Genomic DNA, 27,518 nt, shown 5'->3' with positions numbered 1-27,518 from the left:
TCATACAGTTTTATTCCACTATGCAGGGAAAGCGCTATGAATTCCATAGTGGGGAACACATTTAGGAAGCGGAAGCTAAACTAGCGCCATTTTTGTGTATGGTAGTATGGGAAACGGCGTGACGTATTACTCCCCGAGGTTGCCATGGTGATGGTAAACGCTGTGATTCTGGGGAAAGACTAGAGATTGTCATCCCAGATGACTTGTACAAGATGAGCAGTGGCCGCAGCTGCTGCAGCTCCTCCGTCTGGCCTGCAGCACTGTAGATATATATGCACTTCAGGATATCAGAGCCATGTCCAGCACGTCGCTCTCCATCAGTCTGCCTGCCAGTGCATCTGTAGAGTCCCTGCTGCAAGGGGGAGGTCACAGTAAAGCAAAGCAAGCAGTACACAGGTAAGTGTGATGTCCCGGCCCCCATGGTAAACCTTCCTGGCACATTAGAGTAGTTCTAGAGGGGATCACACAAGTACTCCATGGCTGGCACAGGCTCCATGGCATTCCTTTGCAGAGGTAACCAGTAAGCGATGTGGTAAAAAAAATCGTAACTCCTTTATTTATCCATCAACATCGCTGTATAGGGGCCTGTTTTTTGCGTCCCGAGTTGTATTTTTCAACGGTGCTATTTAATGTACTGAAAAAACAATTCTAAGTGGAGAGAAATGGAGAAAAAAAACGACATTCCGCCATCTTTCAGTGCGTCTTGTTTCTACGGCAAACAAACTGCAAAAAAAATGACCTGATAACTTTATTCCATGAGTCAGTACGATTACTACCATACCAAACTTGTATAGTTTTTTTTTTTTTGCTGTACTACTTTGATAATTTTTTTAAGATATTTAATTTTTTAAAATTATTTTCTACTGCCATCTTCTGCGCACAATAACTTTTTTATTTTTCCATCAACGCAGTTGTGCTCATTTTGTGTGGTTCATCCTGTAGTTTTCATTGGTACCAATTTTTGAATACATAGGACTTTTTGATCACTTTTTATTACATTTTATTTTGGAGACCGGGTGACCAAAAAAATGCATTTCTGGCATTCTTTATTTTTTTTCCGATGATGTTCACCGTGTGCGGTAAATAATGCATTACTTTATTAGATCGGACTTCTACGGATGCAGTGATACCAAATATGTGTTTTTGCTTTATTATTTGGATTATTTTATTGCAAATATTGCAAAAGTTTTTTTTTTTACTTTTATTTTAATAATTAGTAAAACTTTATTGTTCGTATTTTTACATTTTCTTTTAGTCCTCCACAACTTGCGATGCTTAGATCGCTTCTGCAGTATGATGTAATGCTATAGCTGACAGACAGTCTATCACAACACCCCACGGGGATGGGTTAACAGGCATACTGTCAAGACAGCCCTGGGGCCTAAGGCCTCATGTCCACGGGCAAAAGAAGAATTAAAATCTGCAGCAGATTTTAACTCTTCTCCTGCCCGCGGATCCGCATCCCATAGGGATGCATTGACCACCCGTGGGTAGATAAATACCCGCGGATGGTCAATAAAAGTGATTTAAAAAAAAAATGGAGCATGAAAAAATCTGGACCATGCTCCATTTTCGTGCGGGTCTCCCGCGGGCTTCTATTGCAGCCTATGGAAGCCGTCCGGATCCGCGGGAGACAAAAATCAGATTTTACTCACCCGCTCCGTTGCTTCTCTTCGCCGCAGCGCCATCTTCTCTCAGTCGCGGCCGGATCATTTTGCTTCGGGCCGGCGCATGCGCGGGGCACGTCACCGACGTCATCCTGCGCATCCGCCGGGACGAAGAAAGAAGATCCGGCCGCGACGCTGAGAAGATGACGCCGCAGCAAAGGAAGGATCCGGAGCGTGCGGGAGGTGAGTTAATTCTGATTTTTTTCTTATTTTCAGCCCTCATGTCCGCGGGGCAGGACGGACCTGCTGCAGATTCTCCATGGAGAATTCGTAGCGGGCCTGATTTTCCCCGTGGACATGAGGCCTTACAGAAGGCCCCTGGCTGCCATGACACCTGCAAGGCTCCCTGCGATCTCATTGCGGGGGGTGTATGGGACCCCCAAACATCATTCGGGGGATTTAAATTCAGAATTGACAGCGGCATTTAAAGGGTTAACAGCCCTGATCGGCCGCGCGGCTTGTCGGGGCTGTTGCCCCTGGGTGTCAGCTGTAAGAAACAGCTGACACCCGCGATGTATGGTGAAAGGTCCCAGTGCGATCTGCCTCATACGCGTCCTGCTGCCGCAGGGCGTAAAAGCATTATGGGGCTGTCACTAAGAGGTTAAACTACTGATATGGGTAATAGTAGGTGTTATCTAAACCGGCTGGGGGTCCCCTCCTATCAAGCTATTTTCTGTCTGATTCTATGTTGCCATAAGCCGCGGGAGTCCCGGCAGGGCTCGATAACTGGACCATGGAGAGCAGGTTCTGAGGAACCTTTCCATTGTATCATCCCTCATTGCTGAAAGTGTTTCGTACAGCATTATCTTAGAGATCCTGTCAATGACTGGTCTAATATGTAGGGCAGGGGACAACCATTGCGAGGCCAAATATATTCTGGCCGCCATGCAGATATACTGGGACAATTTATGTAGCTGGTTATTGTTTCCTATAGGTTTGTCAGCCAACAGGCATGCCGTAGGAGATAGGGGAAACGTTTTGCCTATCACTCTAATTATGATCTTCGCCACCTGCTTCCTTCCTTCTGACTGTGCTGTAGGGCATGTCCACCATATGTGTAACATTGCGTAAGGCCCCCTGCACACAAGCGGAAATTCAGCGGCAGGATTTCCCGTGAAAGCTGCCATAGGATTGTGTTAGAAAACGCAATCCTAGGCAGACGGCCGCGATTTGTCTGCACGAAATCACGAGCAGAAAACAAATCGTGGAATTGCTCTATTTCTGTGCGGGTCTCGCAGAGCCCCGCACAGAAATGTCACTCCCCGGCCGCCGGCTCCAGTCTGCGCTGCGGCACATCAAAGAGCCGGAGCCGCGGGAGCAGGTGAGTGCCGCACTGGTCTCTGCAGGGGCTCGGGTCGGGTGCTGCTGCGAGAATTCTCACAGCCGGATCCGACCCGGTCGTCTGGAGACTGCCTAAAGGTATTGCATCCTCTAAAGCAATCAGGGAATGTATCCAGGCAGAACTTGTGAGTTCTAACCGGGACTAGATAGGCTCTGTGTAAAATTTTGAATGAAGAATATATTATATTGTGAGACACTGAAGGAGTTAATTCTGGACGGTATGTTTCGCCTGGATTCAGGTATTACGCCCATTAGGTGAAGAGAGTTCGGGTCTCACTACGTGGGACGGGAAAAACCAGGAACCGATAATCCGGCCGCTAGGAACGCAGTGAAAGCTCTTCATAGCGTTGCTGTGGAGAGCGCTTCTCCCCTGTCCACGAGTGGAGAATCATGGCTATTCTCCGCTGCGGACGGCTGCTGCGATTTGCTGCGATTCTCCACAGTCCTCCGCGGTCAGCCTATCTGTCAGATAGGCATACTGCAACGCCCGTGGACAGGCAGCCTAAGGCCTCCTTCCCACGAACGGATTTACGCCGCGTAAATTCGCGGCAAAAATCCGCTGCGTTGCCCCCTGCTATTAGGTTCTATTGAACCTAATAGCACAATGCTCACGGTGCGGAATTCCACCGCGGAATTTCGCACCGTGAAATCTCCCGTCCTCACCCGCAGCATGCTCTATTTGCCGCGGGTGTACGCGGTGACGGCTTCCATTGCAGTCAATGGAAGCCGTCCGTTCACACTATCTCCCGCTGTAACGAGCGGAAGATAGCGTGAAAACGCTTCCCCGCCTACCGCCGCCGCGTCATATGACGCGGCCGGCGCGTCACGTGACACGGCCGGCCGCGTCATGTGACGCGGTGGGCGTGTCACATGACGCGACGGCGGTGGGCGGGGAAGCATCTTCACGCTATCTTCCGCTGGTAAGTATGGGGTCTCTGGGGGGCGCCGTGACGGGCTTCACTGCGGAATATTACGCGGCGGAGCCCGTCACGCTCGTGTGAAGCCGGCCTAAGTGCTGGATAAGCAGGATTTCGTTTATGCCTGAAGCTAAGGCTATGTTTTGTTTATTTTTATGCTTTCTAATAAACACAGGCCAAGCCTGTATGGACTATATCTGCTGTTGTGGTCTCTGACTGCTGCGCACACTGCAACCCCCCACTCTACCTGAGCTGACTCTCCTACTACATATATACAGATACACATACAGTGGTGCCTTGGGTTAAGGCTGGCTGCAAATGGCCAGGTCGGATCTGGCTGCGAGAATTCTGGCAGCGGGACCCGACCCGAGCGTCTGCAGAGAGCAGCGTGACACTCACCTGCTCCCACAGCCCCGGCTCTTTCATGTGCCGGCAGCCGGCGCATGCACAGAGCGGAGCCGGCGAGTGACGTTTCTGTGCAGGGCTCGCATGCCGCGATTTGTTAACGCAATCCTATGGCAGCTTCCAGGGGCGGAAATTCTGCGGGAAAATCAGCCGCAGAATTTCCGCCCGTCTGCAGGCGGCCTAAGAGTTTAATTCCTTCTGTGATGGAGCTCTTAACGCAAAACACTGCTAAGTCAAATCAATTTTCCCCGTTGAAATGAATGGAAACGCCATTAATCCGTTCCAGATCGCAAAGCTCTCCCACTGATTTCGATGGGGATGGCATTGCCCAATTGAAAGCAATAGGATGCCGACTCCCCACAGTGATTTTTCGGGGAAGGGCTTTAAATATAAGCCCATCCCTGAAAATCATCCCTAGCTGTAGTAAAAAAATATATATACTCATCTGTCTGCCAGGGCTCAGGCGCGTCTAGCCGCCGCTTGTTCTCCGTGCACTGCTCTGAAGCTTTTCAGCAGGAGGGGATTAAAAATGCAGGGAGAACAAGCGACAGCTAGACACACCTGAGCCTTGGCAGTGGCGGCAGGTGAATATTTTTTACTACAACTAGAAATGATTTTCAGGGAAGGGCTTATATTTAAACTCACTGCAGGGCTTGCCGGCAGGCCATTGCTTACAATGGGGCCACCGGCAGCGGCGGCCCAATTAAAAACAAGGCTTTTAACCCAAGTTTTTGCTCTTAAAGGGGTTGTCCCGCGCCGAAACGGGTTTTTTTTTTTTTTTTTTAACCCCCCCTCCCCGTTCGGCGCGAGACAACCCCGATGCAGGGGTTAAAAAAACACACCGGGTAGTACTTACCCGAATCCCGGCGGTCCGGCGTCTTCATACTCACCTGCTGAAGATGGCCGCCGGGATCCTGTCTCTCTGTGGACCGCAGGGCTTCTGTGCGGTCCATTGCCGATTCCAGCCTCCTGATTGGCTGGAATCGGCACGTGACGGGGCGGAGCTACACGGAGCCGGCATTCTGCACGAGCGGCCCCATTGAAGACAGCAGAAGACCCGGACTGCGCAAGCGCGGCTAATTTGGCCATTAGAGGCCGAAAATTAGTCGGCACCATGGAGACGAGGACGCCAGCAACGGAGCAGGTAAGTATAAAACTTTTGATAACTTCTGTATGGCTCATAATTAATGCACAATGTACATTACAAAGTGCATTAATATGGCCATACAGAAGTGTATAGACCCACTTGCTGCCGCGGGACAACCCCTTTAAATCAGAGCACAAATTCAGGAGAGAGTCTGCTCTCAAGTCAAACAGCTTGTATGCTGAGGCACTCTTAACCCAAGTCATCACTGTATATGTATATTGTATGTATGTACAGTTGTAAAACAGAGCTACAGTTCAAATAAAAGAAGGATCCTTTGAAAACTGATCATAACTGGACATCTGTCTGATGCAAATGGAAACTATCCGTCTTTCTGATGGATCTGTTTACTTCAGTTTACATCAGATAAACATTTTTTTTTTGTTTTGAAAAGAACAAATACGGATCCGTTACATGATGAGAATCCAGCCATGGGGCTCCTTCACACAGACGTACTTGTGCACGTAATACGCACAGAATATAACCCATTGATTTCAATGAGTTAGTTCACATGTAGGGATTTGGCATGCACATTTCGGTTGTGAAAAGTTATACACAGCATGCTCGATATTCCTGCACATTTGTGCAGAGAAAGAAAACATTGAACTCGTGAAAGTCATTGGCTACTTCAATGGCTGAGAGCATTGTTGCTCGTCTTTATTTGTGCACAAATGCGCATTATTTACCTGCGTAAAACGTACAGTAAACGTGCATTTGTACACACAAATACGCAACGCCCATTCCACAGAAATGTGTGTGTAAATATGCATATACTTGTGTGAATCTGGCCTAAGTGTACAAGGTTGGACTGGCCCTTCGGAGTACCAGAGCATCTTCTAGTTGGCTGTGAATGATGGGCTCCCAAGATTCAACAGAACATAACTTTGGAGCCAATGACTGATTAGTAAAGCACTGCGGAATATGTTGGCACTATATAAAGATTATTAATACTTAGGACTAAGATGTAAGTTGTCTTTTAGGTTGATCCACAAATCCTGTATAGCTAGAGGGTGGGCGTCAAAATAATATCCTCTGGTGGGTCCAAGAAACCCTAGTCTGAAACTCTATATCAATATTATACTTTGTTTTGTTAAGGATTGATATTGGAGTTGCTGCTATCCGAATTCAAAGACTATGGAGGTGTCATCGCAACAAACAGATATTTAGACTCCTAAAGCATGCAACCCAAGCTGCTGTAAGTATAAACCTAACTTTTGTTCTAAGGCTCCTTTCACACCTACTTTATGGCTCAGTTCAGGCTTTCCATCTCTGCGCTTTTTTTTTGGAGTAGAGAAACTGAAAAAAGCAGATCAGTTTTTTTACCTATTGATTTCACTGTGGTTTCCAAAAACACAGAATGCAAACTGTTGCAGTGTAAAGGCCCATTTAGACACAACGATAATCGCTCAAAAGTTGCCGCTTAAGCGACTTTTGAGTGATCATCGTTGCGTCATTTACAGTGCAAGATGATCGCTCAAGATGAGCGATCACCTTGTGCTGCCAGCGGAGGATGCAGAAGACAAGCGGGGTGTCCCCGCTTGTCTTCTGCATACAGCTGTTCCCCCGCTGCAGTGCCCGGCTGTTACACAGCTGAGCGCTCGGAGTGGAGGATGCAGAATACAAGCAGCGTGTCCCTGCTTGTCTTCTGCATCCAGATGTTTTCTGCACGAACAGCCCGGCTGTTATACAGCTGAGCGCTCCGTGCCAGGTATGGAGAACAGAACTGGACCGCTCTGTTCTTTATACTCAGCCTGTTATCAGGGACGGGATACAGCTGAAACAATAGTATCAGCTGTATCCCGCTGTGAATCCTGATAAGGCTCATCATTGTCTTTCAGCGCGCTGAAAGACAATGATGAGCAATGGCTTAGCGAAAACTGCACGCTGTCAGTGCAGTTAGACACAACGATTATTGCTCAAAAGATGGCTTTCGAGCGAATTTTGAGCGATAATCGTTGTGTTTAAATGAGCCTTTAGTTTTCCGTCAAACCCCCCACCCCCCCAGAAACCTGACAGAATAAAAGGAAGTGGAAGCCTTTTTCTTTGCTTTACGTTTTTTTGAAACCCCATTGAAATAAATGGCGAAGAAAACAGATTTTTTAGTTTTATATCAGTTTCTGACCTCCAAAAACGAAGCAGAGAAAATGAAAACCCTGAACTGACCCTAACGCAGCAGTGAAAGTAGCCTTAAGGCCCATTTAGATGGAACGAATGTCGGGCAAAGGATGCCCGACACTCATCCTCGCATACACTCACTCTCGTGCTGTTGCATGGGAGCTAGTATCGCTGGCTCACTCAGAGAGTTGCCAGAAGGGGGGCGGGGAGGCTGCAGGAGATTTCTCTCCTCGCTCTCCCCCGCCCCTCTCCATTGACTTCACATTCATTTACACTGAACGATCATCGTTTAGCTCATCATCCATCGGTTATGCAGCATAAAGGATGGACGATGAGCCGAACGAATGATCGTTCAGTGTAAATAGTTGCCATTCAGTATTAAACGGCCGCTACGTTAAGTCAATGGAGGGGGCGGGGGAGAGCTCGGAGATAAATCTCCTCCAGTCGCCCCGCTGCGAGCCAACAATACTAACTCCTATGCAGCAGCACGAGAGCTAGTATATACGGGGACGAGTGTCGGGCATCGTTTGCCCGACATTCATCCCGTCTAAATGGGCCTTTACTCTAGTATTGCAACAATAACCATAAAATGAAACCATTATATGTTATAAATTGTAATACGACCCTGTGATCTTCTGTTAAAACTTAGCACTTCTGCCCCGGACATTCAGTATTGGCTTTTTATCTTCAGCAATGTATTGGACATTCCTTAATAAGAACGAATGTGCAGCATTACTGAAGTCTATGGTTGATAACGAATGGTGCTCCTTGACACACTTAGCCAAGCCACCCCCTCTATGCTGGGAAATTGAATGGCCAACGATTTATGGGCAAAATTGTACAGTTAATGGCTACTGAGAGTCAGCGTGGTTTGGCTGTGTGTGTTGAGCCGCACTCTGTGGTCCTACCCTAACCATTCTAGACTTCTTCATTACTGACAAACTGTGACGGTCCTTTGATCGGAAGTCTGTCTATATACTTTATGGTTCAATCATTCTTCTGAAATGCAACATAAAATAATACAGCAGTAACACAGCGAAATATGTAGACAAATGAAAGACACTAATAGTGTACAATAACAAAGCATTACTAGTAAACATGAATTTTTATTATGAAACATTTGCAACAGTGTGACAGATATAGACAAAGAAACACAATATGAAATTGGGAGAAAAGGCCCAGTAATCAGACATGAACGGTAATGCCCGGTAATCAAGCTGGGTGAAGCTGCACACAGTTATACGACGAATGAAAAAAATGTTCATTCATCAGCTGATAGGATCTTTTATGCAATCGTGAAAAATCATTGTTGTCAGCAACACATCTCCCCGGCTAAATGGGGAATGTGTTGGGACGGTGATGAACCTGTGTGGGGACGAACAATCATATGTATGATCATACGTCCTCCATGCATTCTGCATCGGCCTGTGTGAAGACCAGTATAATCTTGTTGATCGGCGCTCTTTACACAGCTCAGATTGACCTATGTAAAAGGACCCTTACTTATCTTGCATCTGAAGGGCCATAGTAGATGATGTTGTAAGAGAGGGGCCAAGTGTCTCGTTCAGGGGTCCCCAGCCTTTTGTACGCTGTGAGTCACGTTTAAATTTGAGCCTCGGTCCGGAGCCGCATACAATTATATAAAAAAAGAAAAAATTACAAACATGGAGACTAAAATCATGAACTTCCAAACATTTGCTGATATTTTAGTGTAAAAATTGATACACTGGGATCATATCATATTATACCATCCAAACTGGCACTAATAATAGGTTGGGATATGTGTACAATATTACCAGCGTGAATGTTGTATTACCAATGCTGAAGGCAATAACTGAGGGCTCCTATGGCGAGCCGCAGAGTTGGGGACCACGAGCCACAGGTTGTTGACTACTGGTCTAGTTGATTTCTAAAAACTGAAGGATAGAAATAAATGAATATGTAACAAGTTTTTTCATGAACTGTTTGGTAGGAAAACTGTGCAACATATGAAATTCTGAAGAAAGTCAGTCCCCTGGAAGCTGAATTGCTTAAAGATCCCGGGATGCAATGTAAAGTAAGATTCAGGTAATACCCTAGGATTTGTTTTAGCTAACGGCATCACAAATACCGCTGTTGAAGGTCATATCGGGGAAACGTAATGCTTCCTAAAGCTACCATTGTTTGGTGCACAGACTTTCTTTGAGATCAGCGATGTTCAGATGTGTAGCAACTGCAGTGCTGATTCTGCACACCAAACCCACATCAGTTTACAGTACAATACGATTGGATGGAGTTTCCAGGCTTCATTTACATGTAGTGGAAAAAATCTGTGTTGAAATGAAAAGATTCTCAAGATTTTCAAATTTGCAGCCTGTTCATTCGTGTGTGGAAACCCTGCAGGTACATAGGGTGAAATCTGAAGCCAAAGCTCACTTTGCAGCCAAAAATTGTATGCAACACATTCAGATTTTGTGAAAGACTACAGTCCACCCGTTACATTTATTGAGTTGGTTGCCTGTCTTTAAACCCATTCAAGCTCTATTATGTTTTTTGCACTGGTGCCCAAAACTGTACACAATATTCCACGTACTACAAGCAGACTACTGATTTGTGAAGTGGTAGAACCATGTTCTCTTCATGTGCATCTACAACCCTTTGCAGTGCACCGCCTAATCTTATTTGCCTTGGCAGCAGCTGCCTGACACTGATAGCCACAGCTAAGCTTACTGTTATCTAAAATTCCCAAGTCCTTTTACATGTCAGTGTTACCCAGTATTTTCTCATTTAGTGTGTAATGGTGACATGTATGTCTCCATCACATGTACATAACCTTACACTGGTACTGGTGCATCTTGTCTCCACCAGAGTTACGGGTGAAGACATGGGCTGGCCGGCTGGAGCTACAGGTAACACCCACAGCTCCGGATTGGCTAGTGGATACACACCTTCACCTAGCTCTCGGTACGTTGTCATGGCAACAGGATGCCAGATACAGCCGTCCTGCTTTGCCGTTCAGGAGAAGAAGCTGGCGGTTAGGGGTCAGGACGATGGTGAGGGTTTAGGATTAGGGGTAGGGTTTATTTGACGCGTAGGGCTAGGAATCCTCCAGCAGCTAGGAATGTTGGTAAGTCGGCCACAGCGGGGAGCCACGTCACCCACAGTGGGAGCCGGCCTCCTGCTGTATCAGTAGGTGTTAAGTGGTCGCAACAAATTCAACTGTACAGCGTGGGCCGGAGGAGCAGACGTGCCGGAGATTGGGGGTTAAGTGGCCAGCCTGAAGTAGACCGTCGAGTGGGGCCAGGAGCAGCAGGAGGATCAAAGTTGCAGCAGCTTAGCAGAGCGGGGGCGTAGCTCACCTTGGTGCAGTGTTGGACAAATTACACAGTCGACCAGGCCCAGGAGGAACAGGAGGATCACAGTTGCCGCAGATTAGCAGAGCGGGGCCGCAGCTCACCTCGGTCCAGATGTCGATCCGCTAGCCAATCCGGAGCTGTGGGCGTTTCCTGTAGCTCCACCCGCCCAGCCCATGTCTCCACCCATAACTCTGTTGGAGACAAGAGGCATCAGTACCCCTTACATTTATCAATGTTGGACCTCATGTGCCAACTTTCTGCCTAAGCCTCCATCTTGGGGATTAATTTGCACAATCACTGAAAGTATTTGTCTACAATTTCTTAATTACACTTGCACCATATTGCAAAGACCAAATTGCATTTAAGCATATTATACTTGGAACATAGACTTTGAGGTTCTAGAGCATACAGTTGTAAAATTGAATAGTGCATGTAAACTTTTCCATCCAAAAAGCAGAATATTCCATTCCCATCATCATGAGATTAGACAGTGATTGCTGTAAGTTATCCACTGGTATTTCCTTGTAAGGTTGCTCGTTGCAGAGACTTCTCAGATGAATAGATACAATGCAGTAAACCTTATGATTTTTATATTTTGCAGATTTGCTGGTTATGAGTTTCCACCATTCATTGTTTTTAAGATTTTCCACAGTTCGGGAGGTCACGGAAATCGATTTATCACTGGAAAGAGAATAATTATTCCTTCAAGTGAGGTAAAGTCTATGTGGATTAATCGATAGATGGATACACATACATTGCTTTAATTTCAGTAGGGCCACTTTCACATCTGCGCTGGAACACTGTTTGGAGGCTCTGTCGCAGACCCGACACAAAATAGCCGAAGAAAAAGCGTGCAGCACCTTTTCATCCAGTAAAATGATGGACAGCTGATTGGAAATCAAACGGATCCCATTATAGGCAATTGGGTCCGTTCAGCGCTGTTCAGTTCCATCACAAGGCGGATCCTTTTGGCCAGGGGATTCCGCTTTTCTACATCTCAAGCAAAGCAAGAAAATGGAATCCCCGACGCAGATGTGGAAGCAACCTTAATGTGTTCAGTCTTCCTGTGTGTACATGCTCAGAAATGTATAATCTTCTATTGTTTAGTATAACGCTTTACTAATGGCCAGTTCTATCTACGTTCATGTAATTCTTTTGCTGCTGGTTTCTGCTTCATCCTCTTTCTTCCTGTGGCCACGTGAGTAATTTTGAACAGCAACATATGTGGCAGGAGCTACTGGATCTTTAAAGAGACACAAAGAACTATAGTCTGGACCAATGGTGCCAGGTTTCAGATTGTTAGCACAGATTTCCATATAATTAATGCTATTATGTCAATACTGTAAGAGCTGTCAGGCTAACAAAACCGGGATTAGCTGTAATTCTAAGAAATGTCGGTATGCAGAAAGTTCTTAGTATATTAATAATTTTGCCACTTCTAATTTCCCTATCTCAAATATACACACTAGGACAAAATTTATAGGAAGGCAATTAAAGGGCTACAAAAGTCTCCCCATTTCACCTTTCCTTCCCGTTCTGTTCTCAGGTGTGGGCTGTTCTTGCTGTTGATTGACAGTTCAGGCCAACATTAGCTGGCCTCATTGAGCTGCTGGCATGATAAGGGTTTGCAGCTGCATGCAGTATGAGGAGATATTGACCTCTACAGAACAGCTTCAGGGCTACTACTCATGCCCAGATGTTGCCTTATGCAACTCAGCAGAACAGCATAGAGGTGGCTAGGCTCTGAGCTACTGCGCATGCTGCTCCTGAGATTCCGGACACCTAAGGGAGCTTACCCACTAGCATTTTTTTTTCCACTGTGAATTCGCAGAGTTTTTTTCCCCAGATGTCAATGGGACTTTCTAATGTTAAATTCTCAACGGCCCAAAAATGCAAAAATGGCAACTTACGTTTTTGGTGCTTTGCGAATTTAACATTAGAAAGTCCCATTGACATCTGGAGAAAAGAAAATGCAGCAAATTCGCAGCGAAAAACACAGCTAGTGGGTAGGTACCCTAACACACAAATGCAGCAGTATGAATCGTGCAAGTGGGGCCACCACTGCGGAATAGCAGCCGTGTTCGTAATCCCTGACAATGAGCTGCCGACAACCGAAATAGGAAAATAAATGGAGAACAATACAGTTTGGAAAAAGGGTCCAATTTGGTAAAATCATTATTTTTACATTTGTTTTTAGATGCCTTTAACCTATTAGTATGTTTCTGTGAGCTGCTTACTTGGGTAAGAAATGACACCAGAATGAACTATAGGTAGAAGGCAAGTTGGTGAAGGCAGTGGGATGCACAGGAATTGTTCCGCTAGGAAATGTTAAGGCCCCTTTACACTCAACGATTATCGCTCAAAATTCGTTCAAACAATGGCATATGAGCGATATTTGTTGCATATAAACGCTCCCATCGTTTACTATTCAGCTGAACGATGATTTTAAGGTGAGCCTAAAATCCATTGTTCAGCCGGAGAGAAGATAACAGGGACCACACGCTGTGTTCTACACGGGAGTCAGAAATTACATTGTATCGTGACAATAGCTCATGGAAGAACAAAGGAGCTATGTGCAGAGCGCAGACCACATGCTGTGCTCTGCAAACAGCCCCTGGAAGCCCTTTTCCACGCAAATTAAGCTAATAAAGTGTAAATGGACATTAATGTCAATTAACACTTTTATGCAAAATGATCGCTAAAACTGACAATCTTTCAATCGTTTAAAAGATTGTCTTTGCGTGTAAATGGGCCATTAGATCTAGGCATTCATTCGGATGTTACTTTGACACGTACCATGTACCTAAACGGTGGAGAGACCACATACATCCCTACATGGCAGCGGTATTCCCTAATGGCAGTGGGCTTTTTGTGACCTCTCTATTACAAAGATGTGCTTCTAATAACTTGGTGGTAGATACCACAGGATACTTTCAGGGATCTTGTGGAGTGCATTCTCCAATGCTTCAGAGCTTTTTTCGGCATCACAAGGCTGATTATGTGTATATTGTGCTTTCACTAAAAGTAGTCAAAGTTAACAGAAACCGGAATGGATCAACTTAATCCAAGAGAAGAAATAAAAATGAGTTATTCTGTTGCTCACCTGCAGAGGATCAAGAGGATTGTGTGGTTTGACAATTGCTATCAGTGATTTGCACGTTCAGCTTGTCCAAACCTGCCGGATACATTAACACGATGGATAAATGGCTGGATAATATCCTTGGTCCGTATCTAGAAGTAAAACGAGTTTGGACAGATAAAATCCAACTCATAGACTTTACACTGTCAAAAGATCTTTTTAGCATTTTAGGATGCACTTCCCTTGCATTAGTTTTGACAAGTTTACCCTATTGTCATTTGACACTGCTTTTGAAATGGGTATCGGTGGAGAATCATGGAACTGCGAGTCAACAGTTCCACAAGCCACGAGATATTCCATAGATGTCTAACAGATACGAGTCCTACCTCTGAGATTCCCTCTGGCAAAACTTGGGGTCCTGTTACACCTGATTGTCCAACGTAATTCAGTAGAGAGTTAGCCGCACACAGGCGCAGTCCTCTCCATAGTAGTCTATGGTTTTAGGGAGCAGAGGTCATGTAAACCACATTCTATTGTTAGGTGGGGGTTTTAGGGGTGGAATCTGGTAGCAAAATACGCCATTGCACCAGACTTTAGGCAAGAGTTGTCAATACATAATCAGCTTTATTCCATGTCTCATAAAAATACATACAGTGGAGGTAATGTTTTGGCCATAATAGAGCCTTCCTCAAGAGGTGGGACCTGCACCTATGACAGAATGACAAAATGTGTAGGATGCGAATACCCTATTAATAAATGATGAGTTTCCATAGAAATAAGTGTCAGTGTCTGACTTTTCCTGGCTGGTGAGATGTAAGTAGCCCAAGTGGATTGTTACATTATAAATTACAATTATTATTAGACTGATGTCTACTTTTATCATGTGTTCCAATCTGTGACTTTTGAAAGTTTCAGTGATGATATAATTATAATTATTTCATATATGTTTGCCATTTGTAGGCTGCATCCGATGCTTGTAAATTGATGGGACACCGTACATATTATGGACAAATGATTTGTGATCAACTTGAGCATCAGAAATACAGAATAACAGATGTTGTGGATGTGGCAACTTTTAAAGATTACATGCAGGTAAGAAACTGGATGATTCCGGAAGGGCCGCAGATCGGACAGCTTCCATTGACTTCAATGGAAACCGGCCGCGCTGCAATAGAACATGCTGCGATTATCCCTCCGTAAGCGGAAAACTGCAATTGATTCCGCTCGTGGACAGGAAAAAGCGATTTTCAATAGCATTTTTATGGGCAGTATTAACTGCGGAATCCGAAGGCTGGACACCCGTTCCAGATTCCTCAATGCAAATACGCCCGTGTGCATTTGGCCAAAGGCTGACAAGTGAGGAGATTTGTGCTTTTTTTGGTCTCTCTATTTTCAAGCAAAAATGTAATAAACATTCTATGTACCAAAAGAATTCACAGAGCATCCTGCAAAAAAAAACTAATGAAAAGATAAAAAAAAGTTATGGCGATCAGAAAATGGCAGCATAAAATATATATTTCTAATCATACTTTATTTTTTAAAAGTAATTCTACAGACTCCCAGAATAAAGTTATCATGTCATTTCTGCCGCTGTGTGTATGCTGTAGAAACAAGATCCCTCCTAAATATGGCACAATTGCGTTTTTGTTTTTTTTCACTTCACTTCGAAATTTTTGAAAGTTTTTTAGTCTGTTATATGGTACACTAAATAGTTACTATTGAAAAATACTCCCCCCTCCCCCCCCCCCCAAAAAAGCAAAAAAAAACAAGCCCTCAGACACGTATGCCAGCGGAAAATAAAAGACTTAAGATTTTTTCAAAGTGGGGAGGAGAAACAAAAATGGAAAAAAGGCCACATCCTTAAAGCTTAATCTTTTTTTTATTCATTTTTTTAGTTAACTTTGGGATTTTAGAACCAATTATCAGATTTCTGTAGAGTTTTTGGTTTCAAGTTACAATGTCTTCACCTTACAATGGTCATTTTGGAACCAATTACTGTAAGTTAAGGGACTACTTGTATACAGTTTTTCATAATACTTTCTGTATGAATTTCTCCTGATTTTAAAATCTTTACTTGCAGTCATGTGGTGGGAATCTTCAGTGTTTACTTCCAGGGGATGAGCATCTCACCTGGTCATGTAATAAGACCGGTGCTTTGTTCTTTACATTACCCAGCTCTGACAACTGTATTGTAGCATGCACCCGTGGGATCATCATAGGACCAGGACAGGTTAACCATCTTAAATCATATAACTTCAACCCTTTCCAATCCACTGTCTGACCTCTAAAGACATAATGATTTAAGGCTGTACAACTCTGATTTTGGAAGACATCCGTCGGGGTTCTCTTACTGTATATTGCCAGCCTCTCCGCTTTGGAGCCTATCGAACGTGTCACCTCATGCAGTACTGGCTTTAGCCAACATATAGCGCTGTTGTATAACGGCAGAAAAAGAGTAAGCCCCCTAGGAAAACCAGGATACAAATTGGATTGGAAAGGGTTAACTGTACAATGAAGAAGCTTTATTTGCAGAAAGCACTGCTGTGTGTTGTCAAATGACCATTTACATTGCGTTATTGACAAGTTGAAGCACTGGATCAGTGAATGTTAATGCTCCTTGCAGTAACATTTAAATCGTATATACCTGCCTAGTGCATGGCTGTTCATTTATATAACTTTATTACTTTGAAAGTACTGAAAAGTCTTCCTATGTATACAATTGTTAGCAGTAATTTAGACTAATTGAAGCTGTTTTTAATGACTCTGCTCCATTATTACAAAAAAGGATGAATTCTGTTATGTATTGTAAAGGAGTGTAGTCCTTTGGAGACGTACGAGGGAGTACCCAAAAGAAACAGGAATCTTCTACTGGTGGTCGGGGTAGTACTAGTACAGGCTTCTGTTGCTAGATGAATGTCTGCAGAATTCTTCTCAGATGGTATGCAGCCGACGTTGTTAGGGAAGGTTGTGTTCAAGTCCAGTGATTTTGTTTTTCTCCAACAAGTTGTTCAATTTTTGGGCTATTTTGTGATGGCTGATTCATGTGAACAACATGCAGCTGTGAAATTATGTTTCCTTCTCCACTACTCAAAGCACTCATAAAACCAATTCACACAAAGTGCGATTGGGTGAATACGGACATAAGGCAAGGGCGTCATGCTGTTTTTGTCAAAAATTGCCTAACACTCATGTGCTCTATGGGCAGTTGCGTTGTCATGATGGAAGAACCAGTAACCTTTTTGCCCACATAGCAAGGGGTTTTGCAAGGAGAATACTATTGATGAGCTATCCTCAGGATAGGTCATCAATAGTTGATCGGCTAAGGTCCAACGCTGGGGACACCGACTGATCAACTGATTGTGTGCCCGCTTACAGCGCCGTAAATACACAGGGGTTGGAGTGTTTGTAACTGCAAGTTCAGCTCTCATTGAAATCAATGGGAGGCGTTGCTGCAGTTACAAGCATCGGCAACTTCACAGAGGGCAGAGCAGAGTCTTCCGTTTCTTCCTCTTCAACCCCTTTGTATTTGCAGCGTTGTCAGCAGGCGCATAATCAGATGATCAGTCGGGGTCTTGAGCATCGGACCTTAGCCAATCAACTATTGATGATCTATCCTGAGGATAGGTCATCAATAGTATTCTCCCTGGAAAACCCCTTTAAGCAATTTTTGATGAAAAAACGGCACGACACCCTTGCCTCACCCTCCGTATTCACCCGATCTTGCTCTGTGCAACTTTTTTTTATGAGTGCTTTGAGGAGTGGAAAAGGAAACAAAATATCACAGATTCATGTTGTTCACATGAATCAGCCATCACAAAATAGGTGAAAAACTGAACAACTTTAAAAAAAAATTTCTCTAGAGCTGAATGCAACCTTCCCCAACATCGGCTGGCATACTGCCTCAGAAGGGCTCCATAGACAAAAAGCCTGTACTAGCAATACCCCGCCCACCAGGAGAAGATTCTAGTTTCCTTTGTGTAACCCCTCGTATCTCTGCCTGTCTTCATGAATTAACAACTGTTTATTTTTCAGTATATAAGTCACCTTGATGAGACTCCAGCCCATCGTGGAGGGCGAGATAACTGCTGGAGAAGGCTATCTCTGAGAAATATGCCAAGGACAACACTCATGTATGACATAGTGGACTACGCAGAATCGGGAACCTTGTCCAGCAGACTTAAAGAAGAAATGAAACTTCTACTTCAGATGCCTCACAGTGTAGCTGTACAGCGTCGGCAGCTTAGTGCTGTCACACAACTCAGGTCATCGTCAATACAGACATTATTACTTTGGATTTAGTTTTGGTAGAGCAGATAATAATTATTACATTGCTTGATTTCATCTTGTTCTTGGCATTAATATTTACATTTTGCTTCATCTCTTAATTACATCATATTCACTTAACTCCTTAATAACTTGCAATCCGTATATCACTGGGATCTCACGGTAATACCCCGGATACCCAAAAGAGTGTGGCTGGAGCCTGGCTGTAATGCAGATCCGTGCTCCTATAACTGATGGGATCAGAGATGGCTCAATAGCGATCACTTCCTCTGTCAAATACCTTCATCTAAGGTGTTTGGTGGAAACATAGGGCTCCCTCTCTCAGCGATTGGCACCTGGCGACACAATTACGGGGTGCTGATGGGTTACCATAGCAGTTGTGGATACAAGGAAAGCCTCCAATATTCCAAAGCATTATGTAAATGATCACATCTTGAAGTCTTCTAGTTGGACAAATACATGTTTCAACAATATGATTAACAATAGTAAAAAAAAACACACCGGTACATATAATCTATGGTACTGCTATATTGTATGTATGGTAACGCCCTGCAGAATAAATATAACATTTTACTTATACTGCATGATGTAAAAGTAAAAAAAAGCTAAACACCATCTGGTGTTGTAACCATCATATGGTTACAACACCAGAAAAGTAAAATGGCTTTGGCTCTTGGTGTGTGACATCTAGCTGTATATAAACCCCTTTAAATCCACTTTTGGCTTAAAAAATTGTGAAAAAACTGGACTCTGTTGGGTTAGGGCTATACTTAGACTTTTTATCTGTCTCTATAAAAAAAACACAGCGAGTTATCGCTGTCCTTGAGAACACTTTCACATAGTATTCTAGTCAGTATTTTGCATCAGAATTTGCAAGCCAAAACAAAGAATGGAACAAGTAAGGAAGGAAAAGTATCATGGAAAGCTCTACACCTCTTCCATGTTTTGGGACCACTATAGATTTTGGCTCACGCGTTTCTGATGAGAATACTGGCCAGAATACTGCCATCTGAAAGTGACCTAGGAATGCATTAATGTAACTTGAACTTTAATCAAGCAAGGCACTAGCGATTTTTTTTTTTTATTTTTTATTTTTTTAATTGCAGTAAACTGGGATTTCTGAGCGATTTTAAAAAGTCATAACTATTTTTTTCCTCCGTAGAGTTATATGACTGCTGCATGGAAATCTCTTCTAAATCGCTTAAGAAAAAAGTCTTATTACATAAAGCCTAAGTGTAGCCCTGGTCTTAAAGGCATATCACCAAGATTACAAGTTATCCCCTATCCATCGCTGAGACCCCTAACGATCTTAAGGACAGGGGTCCCATGTCCCTACACGCCTGGTACTGTGGAAGTCACTTCTTCCTCCCCAATGACATCAGAATGAATGGAATGCTGGCAGAGCATGCACAGTCGGTGCTTTATTCATTTCAGTGGGTCTGACGGAAATACCTGAGTGCTTGTCACTCGGCTATCTCTGCAGTCCCATTGAAAGTAAAAGGAGCACTACTGTGCTTCTGTGACCAGTGCTTCATTCAGTTTCCTCCTCACTGCCAGGAATGCACTAACCCCTCAGTGATGAGGAGGGGCATGGGATCCCCGTTCTTGAGATCGGCAGTGATTTCACTGGGGAGATCCCTACCAATCAGCAAGTTATCCCCTATCCTGTGGATATCCTGAGGTTAGGGGATAACTTCTAATTTTGGTACAACCACTTTAAGTCTGCACAGCTTCTGGATGTAAACGAGAATGTTCCATAATATCAAATAGATCGTGATAATGGTGATTAATTGAAACGCAAACCTTATCAGAAAACTACTAAGCATTTCATTTTAGATATTAAACTTAGAAAACTTGTTAGATTAGTAGAGGCAATGACAGGAACAAATATCACTTCCATACAGAACTCACTCTGCATATATACATCAGTGAGTCTCTTCGCTGAATTTGTTAACTACCTTCTCCTGTTTTATATAGATCACCCCAACCACCTCCATCGTCGGCTATCTCCACTTACCTTTCATCAATCTATTCTGCGGCACCAAGAAATTCATCCAGAAGATCCCAAAAGGCTCGCCTTAAAGTAGCAAAAATGAAGAGAATTTATGGTCCAGGAAAAGAAGAACAGGTAAGATAAACAGAGCTCCCTTCTCCCTGAAACGTGATTTACCTGACCAAAGAAAAAACTTTCCTGATGGTAATAAAATTTCATTATTAAATCAAGATGAAATCCAAATTAAAGTAAAAAACTCCTCACAATTCCCTCCAAGTGTATCTGCAGAATTTTTGTAAATTTTACTGAATAGCTTAAACTCTAAACATGCAATGATTTTTCTAAAATTCAATGAATTAAAAAATGTCTTAATTATTCACACATTAATAGAGATGAGCGAGCGTACTCGGAAAAGCACTACTCGCTCGAGTAATTTGCTTTATCCGAGTATCGCTGTGCTCGGGTCTGAAGATTCGGGTGCCGGCACGGAGCGGGGAGCTGCAGGGGAGAGCGGGGAGGAACAGAGGGGAGATCTTTCTCTCCCTCTCTCCCGCCTGCTCTCCCCTGCTCCCCGCTGCGACTCACCTGTCAGCCGCAGCGGCACCCGAATCTTCAGACCCGAGCACAGCGATACTCGGATAAAGCACATTACTCGAGCGAGTAGTGCTTTTCCGAGTACGCTCGCTCATCTCTACACATTAACAACTCTTGTAAAGTGGAATTTCCCTTCAGTTGGAATCTTAGAGTTAATTAAGATACCTCATTACCACATTTGTTTTACATTAAATACTTTCTTTACAATATATTTATTAATTTATGATTAACCAATGGTAGGCTTATATCTGTCTGTTGATGGCTCATTGCAGTGATCTCCTAGCACAGGTCTATGGCATCATCGGTTCATCAGTACTATTGCTATTATTATTATTTAATAAACTACATTCGTATTATCTTAAATTCCTATCAAAGCTCAACAATGATGACCAGTGAGAAAAATCTTGCCACAGAAAATCCAGTAATCTACAGCAACCAAAGTTATCATGGACTGTTTGGACATCTGACCATCACACTTATATAGGCTTGTTGAACATCCCATTCCAAAACCATGGGTGTAAATGTGGATTGGACCCTCTTTTAACTTTACTGGGAGACATCCTGGTAGGTCTGTTGGGTGATGAAGCCATGCCGCCATCAGATGGAGCATGTTCTCCGGGTCCATAGTTCAGAGCGTCCATGGCTTAGAGTTGCACATATAACACACATATGGCATATTGTCCGTGGCAATAAATGTGAGCTACTGCTGTCTGCTTTTCTTTCTTCCTTCTATCTCTCCTTAAGGCCTGTCTCATACAAACTGATTTTAATTGCGGATTCCACGATCGCTGTCAGAGCGTATGATACGCGGTAATATACGGGTATTGAAATGCATTGACTTTCGCAGGTTTGCTCACACTTGTGGATAGGAATTGCGGATTCTAGGAGCAGAAGTAAAATAGCAGTATAGTCTATTTTACCACAGATTCCATTGGTCTCTATGGATGCATTCGATCTGCAGTGCATACGCAATTACATTGTGCATGGACACAGATTCGTATACAAGTTGCTAGGAGACCAGATATAAATGGAATTAAAAAAAGTAGGAATTTGTGGGCAGACAATGCAGGACAGAGTTTGGGGAGCAACACCCCTATCCAGATTACTGTCTGCAAGCTCCACTTATTATTCTTCTTGGCCCTTCTTCCACAAGAGTAAGTGGGGTTTTCTTTTTGAAGTGGTTTATACTACTTTCAAAAAAAGTAGCATAAACCAGCCAAGCCTAGAGAGCAGTATCCCCTTCTGCAGGCATGACTCTCAGAACAGCTCTCACCTCGACAGCACAAGAGAATGTTGCCTAAGGGTGTTTCCAGAGGGTTGGGCAACTTTATGATGTCATTCCCTGCTTGCGTTCGTTCTTCCCCACTTACAATACACTGTCCTCAAATGTATATCCATGCAACCATATGCAATTTGCTTCCATGATCTTCCACACATCTTCTGCTGTGAACATCCGCTTGTGGAACCCAACCCATTCTTGTGAGCCCGACCTAACTCTCCTCAGCTGAAACTGCTACTATTTAAATCACATCTAGCTAGGAGAACATCTGCTGCATCCCCAGTGAGCTGAAGCAACCAAACAACCAGCTTCCCCAATCTTACACCAACCCAGTTGGTTCCCCAACTCCTTACTGATGGCTGCCTCTTCTATCTTGTGCAATAGGTTGTAAGTGTGAGGGAGGGTGGACATGCTGGGAGGTGGGGCCTTCAAAGTGCACTCCACCATCCGAGAAAAATGGGGACTGAGGCATATCTTTATGGAGCGGAAATCACTATTATAGATATCACACTGACACACACACTTGCGTTCTGAAGAATCCAAGCCTGACTTCCCCCGCACTCTGAAATATTCATCAGGCAATGATGCAGGCCTTCCCCACTGATTGTAATATGAATAAAATTGAAAAAGCAAAAAGAAAACTCAGTTTCTGTACTTCTGGATTAATACGTATCCTATATATTAAACCCAGCATACGTAGAACCCACGGACAGATTACACAGCACAGAACGACTTTTGCATCATAACACTTGAGTGTGCTATGGATTTTCTACGGGATTGAAGAATCCTTACGCAGCGCCTGCAATTAGTACCATTGTTTTTGGAAAACAACATTAAATGAGACCATCACTGTCATTGGATGAGATTAACAAGATTAGCAGTTGGCTGCAATCAGAAAGAGAGTAGGTATGTAGAGGAGCATTGCACAGATGCAAAATATTGATGAACAACCACTTACATACCTCGGACACAAAATGGCCCGCCTTCTGTTAAAAGGCAACAAAGGAAGAAGATCTACAGGGAGTACGAGACAAGCTGCTCCCTCTAATTCTACCCATAAAGTGATCTGAGATTGGCAATGAAGCTGGGAGAGTTGAGCCAGTCTAAGAGACTTGATAGTACCTAATGATATGAGAGGCACCACAGGCTTTCCTGTTTTCATGAGGCATACATACTTTTAGTTTCTATGCGCCTCCTCTGTACACCCATATAAATTTCCAGAGTCCACTTTGAAGATACCGTAAATAACTAGAACGTTTTGTAAGTAATTTAACCCTATCATGACCAGACTATTTGGTGCCTTGGGTATCAAGTGATTGCCGTTGTCAGCCATAACTTGTTTGCATAATCATATGAAGGCCCGCTTTATTTGGGACCAGTTGTATATTTTTGTAGCACCGCTCTAGGGTACATATAATGTATTGTATAACTTTTATTAAATTTTTTTGGAGGAGAGGAGGTGGAAAAACATCCAGCAATTCTGCCATTGTTTTTGAGTTTTATTTATACAATGTTCACTATTCAAGAAGCAGAACATGATAACTTTCTTATTTGATTGCTGCGATACTAAGTTTATATTGGGTTTTTTTGTACTACTTTTGCACAATAAAAACGTTTGAGAAAAAACATGTAATCTGCATCGCCGCATTCTAAGACCCATAACATTTTTATCTTTCTCGCTATGGAGCTCTGCAAGGTTTTGTTTTTGGTGGGAAGAGTTGTTGTTTTTATTCGTACCATTTTGAGGTTCATGTGACTTTTGGATTGCTTTTTATTATGTTTTTCTGGGAGGTGACCAAAAGAATAACATGCAATTCTGGCATAACTTTTTAAAATTATTTTTATGGTGTTCGCCGTGCAAGATAAATAACAAAAAGTTTCATTGTCTGGGTTGTAATGAATGCAAAATACGTATTATGGGATGCTTTCATAACTTTTTTTGTATTTTATGAATTTAAAATAGTTTTTTGTGCAGAATTTTTTTTTTTTTTTACTGGATTTTTTTCTCTTTCAATTAAACTGTATTGAACTTTTTTGACACTATTTAATTTTCACACTTGAAAATGTGAATGTTTGATTGCCAGGATAACGCACTGCATTACTTATGTAGTGCGTTCTACTAAGCGTATGACAGCAGCCTATTAGACTCTGTGGGAGGCGAGGCCTAACAGGATGAATTACATGACAGATATGGAGGACTTTGTCAGGCCTTTGACTGCCATAGGAACCCATTTGTATCTAGCAATCACTCTGCAGGGTGTCGATGGGTGACAGAAAGAGCCCCTCCCCTTGTCATCTGCTTACGTGCTGCAGTTACTATTGATTATGGCATGTAAGGGGTTTAACTGCCAGCATCTGACGTTTCTCCCTTTCTGGCTGTTAGAGCAGGAGCCTGGCTATCAGTATTCAGCCAAGCCACCACCTTCAAAAGATGTATGTGTAGGTTTAAAGCCCATTAGGGAGGTCAGTAAAAAGACGTTTTGTGGCCCCAAAGGGGTTAATCTGCATGAACAAAGACTTTTACAGGCAGGTGTTTACAATGAGCCATTCATATACTAAAAGTTTTGCAATCTTTGGTAGTTGACAAATATATCTCAATTCTGTTTATTGGTAATCTTGGTAGTATAAGTACACTAGGATCGAAAACTCAAAGTATTAATACCAGTACACCATAATCAGTTGTTTAACATGGGTTTTTCGGTTTTCTTTTGGTTAGGAGCAGTATGATACCAGAGTTGTCAACCAACAACTATTCTCAGGGCAGCAAGAACAAGCAAACCACGTGATGTTTTCTGATGATGACTGGGATGAAGAAGCAGAGAAACTTTATGCTTGGAGTCAAAACTTGTCTCTGGAAGAATCTGCAGTGCCATGCCCTGTACACTTGTAAAAGCTTCTATCGTTTTTGTTTCCAGGCACTGGTTTGAACTGTGGAAGTGAGGCTGAATATACTATTCTGTGTACAATTGCTGATTGCATCACATCCTTTGATAGGGTCTTTTGTCTTCCTTTATGGCAAAATGGGTGATCCGTACAGAGGTGGATTTAATTGGTGGCTACATGTAATTTATAATATAGAATGGGTGACCCCAATATAGGTAGATCCCAGTTGAAAGGTGTAAAGACAAAAAAAAAGTGTGTGGTCATTTGGAATAATGTAAAAATAACATTCATGGTACTTATAATGGTAAGTTCATGCGTTAGATTTGTTGTAGAAATTTCTGTGACTCACATGTAACTGAATAGGGCTTGCAGAACTAACTCCATTCAGCTGTTTGGAATGGATTTTTCTGCAGTATGTATAATTTATGAAGCCTGAAACCTTCATAACGTCTTCAAGGCCAAACCATTTCATTCCCACCTTGTTTGGGGGATGTTCATATGCTTCTCACAAAAATGTTTTCATTTAACGGCACTTTGTTAATCCCACCCAACTTTTGCACGGCATGATTATCGTACAGATCGCTCATTAGGTGTAAATGCATGCAGTAAAAGAATCAGCGATACATCACTGATTGGATCTTTCTTGCAGACCTAAAAATGATTGTTGGTTTGCCACTGTATCGGCCTGTGTAAGCAGGTAGGCAGTTTGTTTATGAACGACTGCCTGTTTATTGTGAATGCACGCGGGTGGGGGGAGTGATCTCCGACCCGCTCTGCCTCCATTCTTTGAGTGATCCTCAGTCCTGTATAAAAGCACATGTAAAAGGGTCTTTAATCTTCCCATCTTACTCCATCATCCACTTACTTTTGGATGGGTATGCTCATGAACTTCAATTTCTGTGCACCCATTCATATACCATACTTATATAAATAAGTCGATTTGACCCCCAGGTTCCAAAAATAATAAAATCACCAGTACTGGAAATGAACAAAGTATTCTGTGCTTATCTCGGCTCGGATTTTTTTTTTGCCAGTAAACATCATGTAATAGAAAACAAAAATGATCAGCTATAAGAAAGGACACATAACCTGCAATGTGCTTGAAGACTAAAAATTTTATTTACATATTTTTTTTATACATAACTGTACATGGTTTATATTAAAACAATATTAAGATATGTTATACCCATCCAAAACAAGTTTAAAAGCGTAAAACATTTATAAAAAGTTATAATCCTCATTCTGTCAAGCTCTACTAATTAGCCCTGGGGGAGAGTTTTTCAGTGGAACATTTCCAGAAAACATCTCAGAACATGGCTTAGTTACCGAACTGTTTAAAATGTGAAATTCTGCTTATTTTTTCTTAAACTGCCTCAGTCTTAATACATGTAAATACAGAATGTATCACCAAGGGATATATTATTCATGTTTTTAGTTCCTTTTGTTCCCATTTAGTAACACAGGGGACCAAAAGAGTGAAAAAGATCTTCCAGGCTATATGTATTGTATGAATTAATAAAGTCATGTGATTACAGCAGCCTCTGCACCGATTCAAGCAGTGTGTAGGAGTGTACTAACAGCTAATATTAATTCACAAGACAAAGAACTTGGTAAGTCTTAAAATTGTAACGTGCCTAGTGCGATCTTTTTGAGATTAGATAGATCTAGGCAAAAGCAAGGATCGGTTATATTCAGAAAATGAAAACTATATATTATTTGCATACATTTTGGTTTAGTTGCAGAATATGGATAATACATAGGTTATTAATATACAGTAGATAATATAGTTTAGATATGTCATGCTGCGTTTGCTTGCATTCATTTATGGATTTGAATAACTGATGTTCTATAGTAAGGGCATCTTTACAAACCAGAAATGTTAGAAAATGTAATAAAGTGATGAACAAAACCTTCCATAGAATAAATAAATGGGTCTGTTTTTGTAAAGCTTTGCCACTAAGAAGTTGCCATCAATACAAATACTGAGTTAATGCTGGTGTGTCAGGTGCGCTAAGTATATACTGTGTACTTTAAAATGATGCTTTACTATTATTTTCTGATATGTGACGTCGGACCACCAATAATGTCTGGAAAAAGAAAAAAAAAATCTGAAATCTGTACACAGTCTGACCCCTGGCGTGTCTCAGTTAGGCATTTCCATAGCATAAAGCACCAATTGAACACACATTGTCCAACACAACTAATTTCCGTGTGTGGGGAGCACAAGAGAATACAAAAATTAATTTTTACTGCAGAAGAAATCTTGATGCTAACAAATGTTTTAATGCAAATGTATTGGGCTTAAATGACTGCATGCATATATGTTAAACCAGCAGCTCTGAACCACTGCTCTAACAAAAACGTCATGTAGCTCATTCTAACATTCATACATGCTTTGTAACAGAATTTCATATTCATGGGGAGAGTGCCAATTATTGTAATTGAATGTGGTTGGAAAATCAGCAATAAGTGAATTCAAGCA

General features: G+C 42.7%; 1 protein-coding gene across 1 annotated transcript; it reads left to right on the top strand.

Moving 5' to 3' along the window:
* Nucleotides 1–3: 3 nt before the first annotated feature.
* Nucleotides 4–26,983, top strand: C4HXorf58 (chromosome 4 CXorf58 homolog). The gene is made up of 8 exons (XM_066599806.1): nt 4–396; nt 6,570–6,669; nt 9,562–9,656; nt 11,526–11,637; nt 14,964–15,095; nt 18,036–18,265; nt 20,265–20,415; nt 24,870–26,983. Exons 1-8 carry the CDS (start codon nt 296–298, stop codon nt 25,041–25,043), a joined length of 1,095 nt encoding a protein of 364 aa, XP_066455903.1. The 5' UTR covers nt 4–295; the 3' UTR covers nt 25,044–26,983.
* The last annotated feature ends 535 nt before the right edge of the window (nt 26,984–27,518 follow it).

Source organism: Eleutherodactylus coqui, chromosome 4 (genome assembly GCF_035609145.1).
Source record: "Eleutherodactylus coqui strain aEleCoq1 chromosome 4, aEleCoq1.hap1, whole genome shotgun sequence".
In the NCBI taxonomy this organism is placed as follows: Eukaryota; Metazoa; Chordata; class Amphibia; order Anura; family Eleutherodactylidae; genus Eleutherodactylus; species Eleutherodactylus coqui.
The sequence above is the reverse complement of the archived record's forward strand: the minus strand, read 5'-3'. Positions and strand labels throughout refer to the sequence as shown.

What these genes read in the sequence shown, in the direction of transcription:
- C4HXorf58 (XM_066599806.1), top strand. Translation starts at nt 296, where the DNA reads ATGTCCAGCACGTCGCTCTCCATCAGTCTGCCTGCCAGTGCATCTGTA. An exon ending in TAATTATTCCTTCAAGTGAG is followed by an intron (nt 11,638 to 14,963) that starts GTAAAGTCTATG and finishes TGCCATTTGTAG; the next exon opens with GCTGCATCCGATGCTTGTAA. An exon ending in GTCCAGGAAAAGAAGAACAG is followed by an intron (nt 20,416 to 24,869) that starts GTAAGATAAACA and finishes TCTTTTGGTTAG; the next exon opens with GAGCAGTATGATACCAGAGT.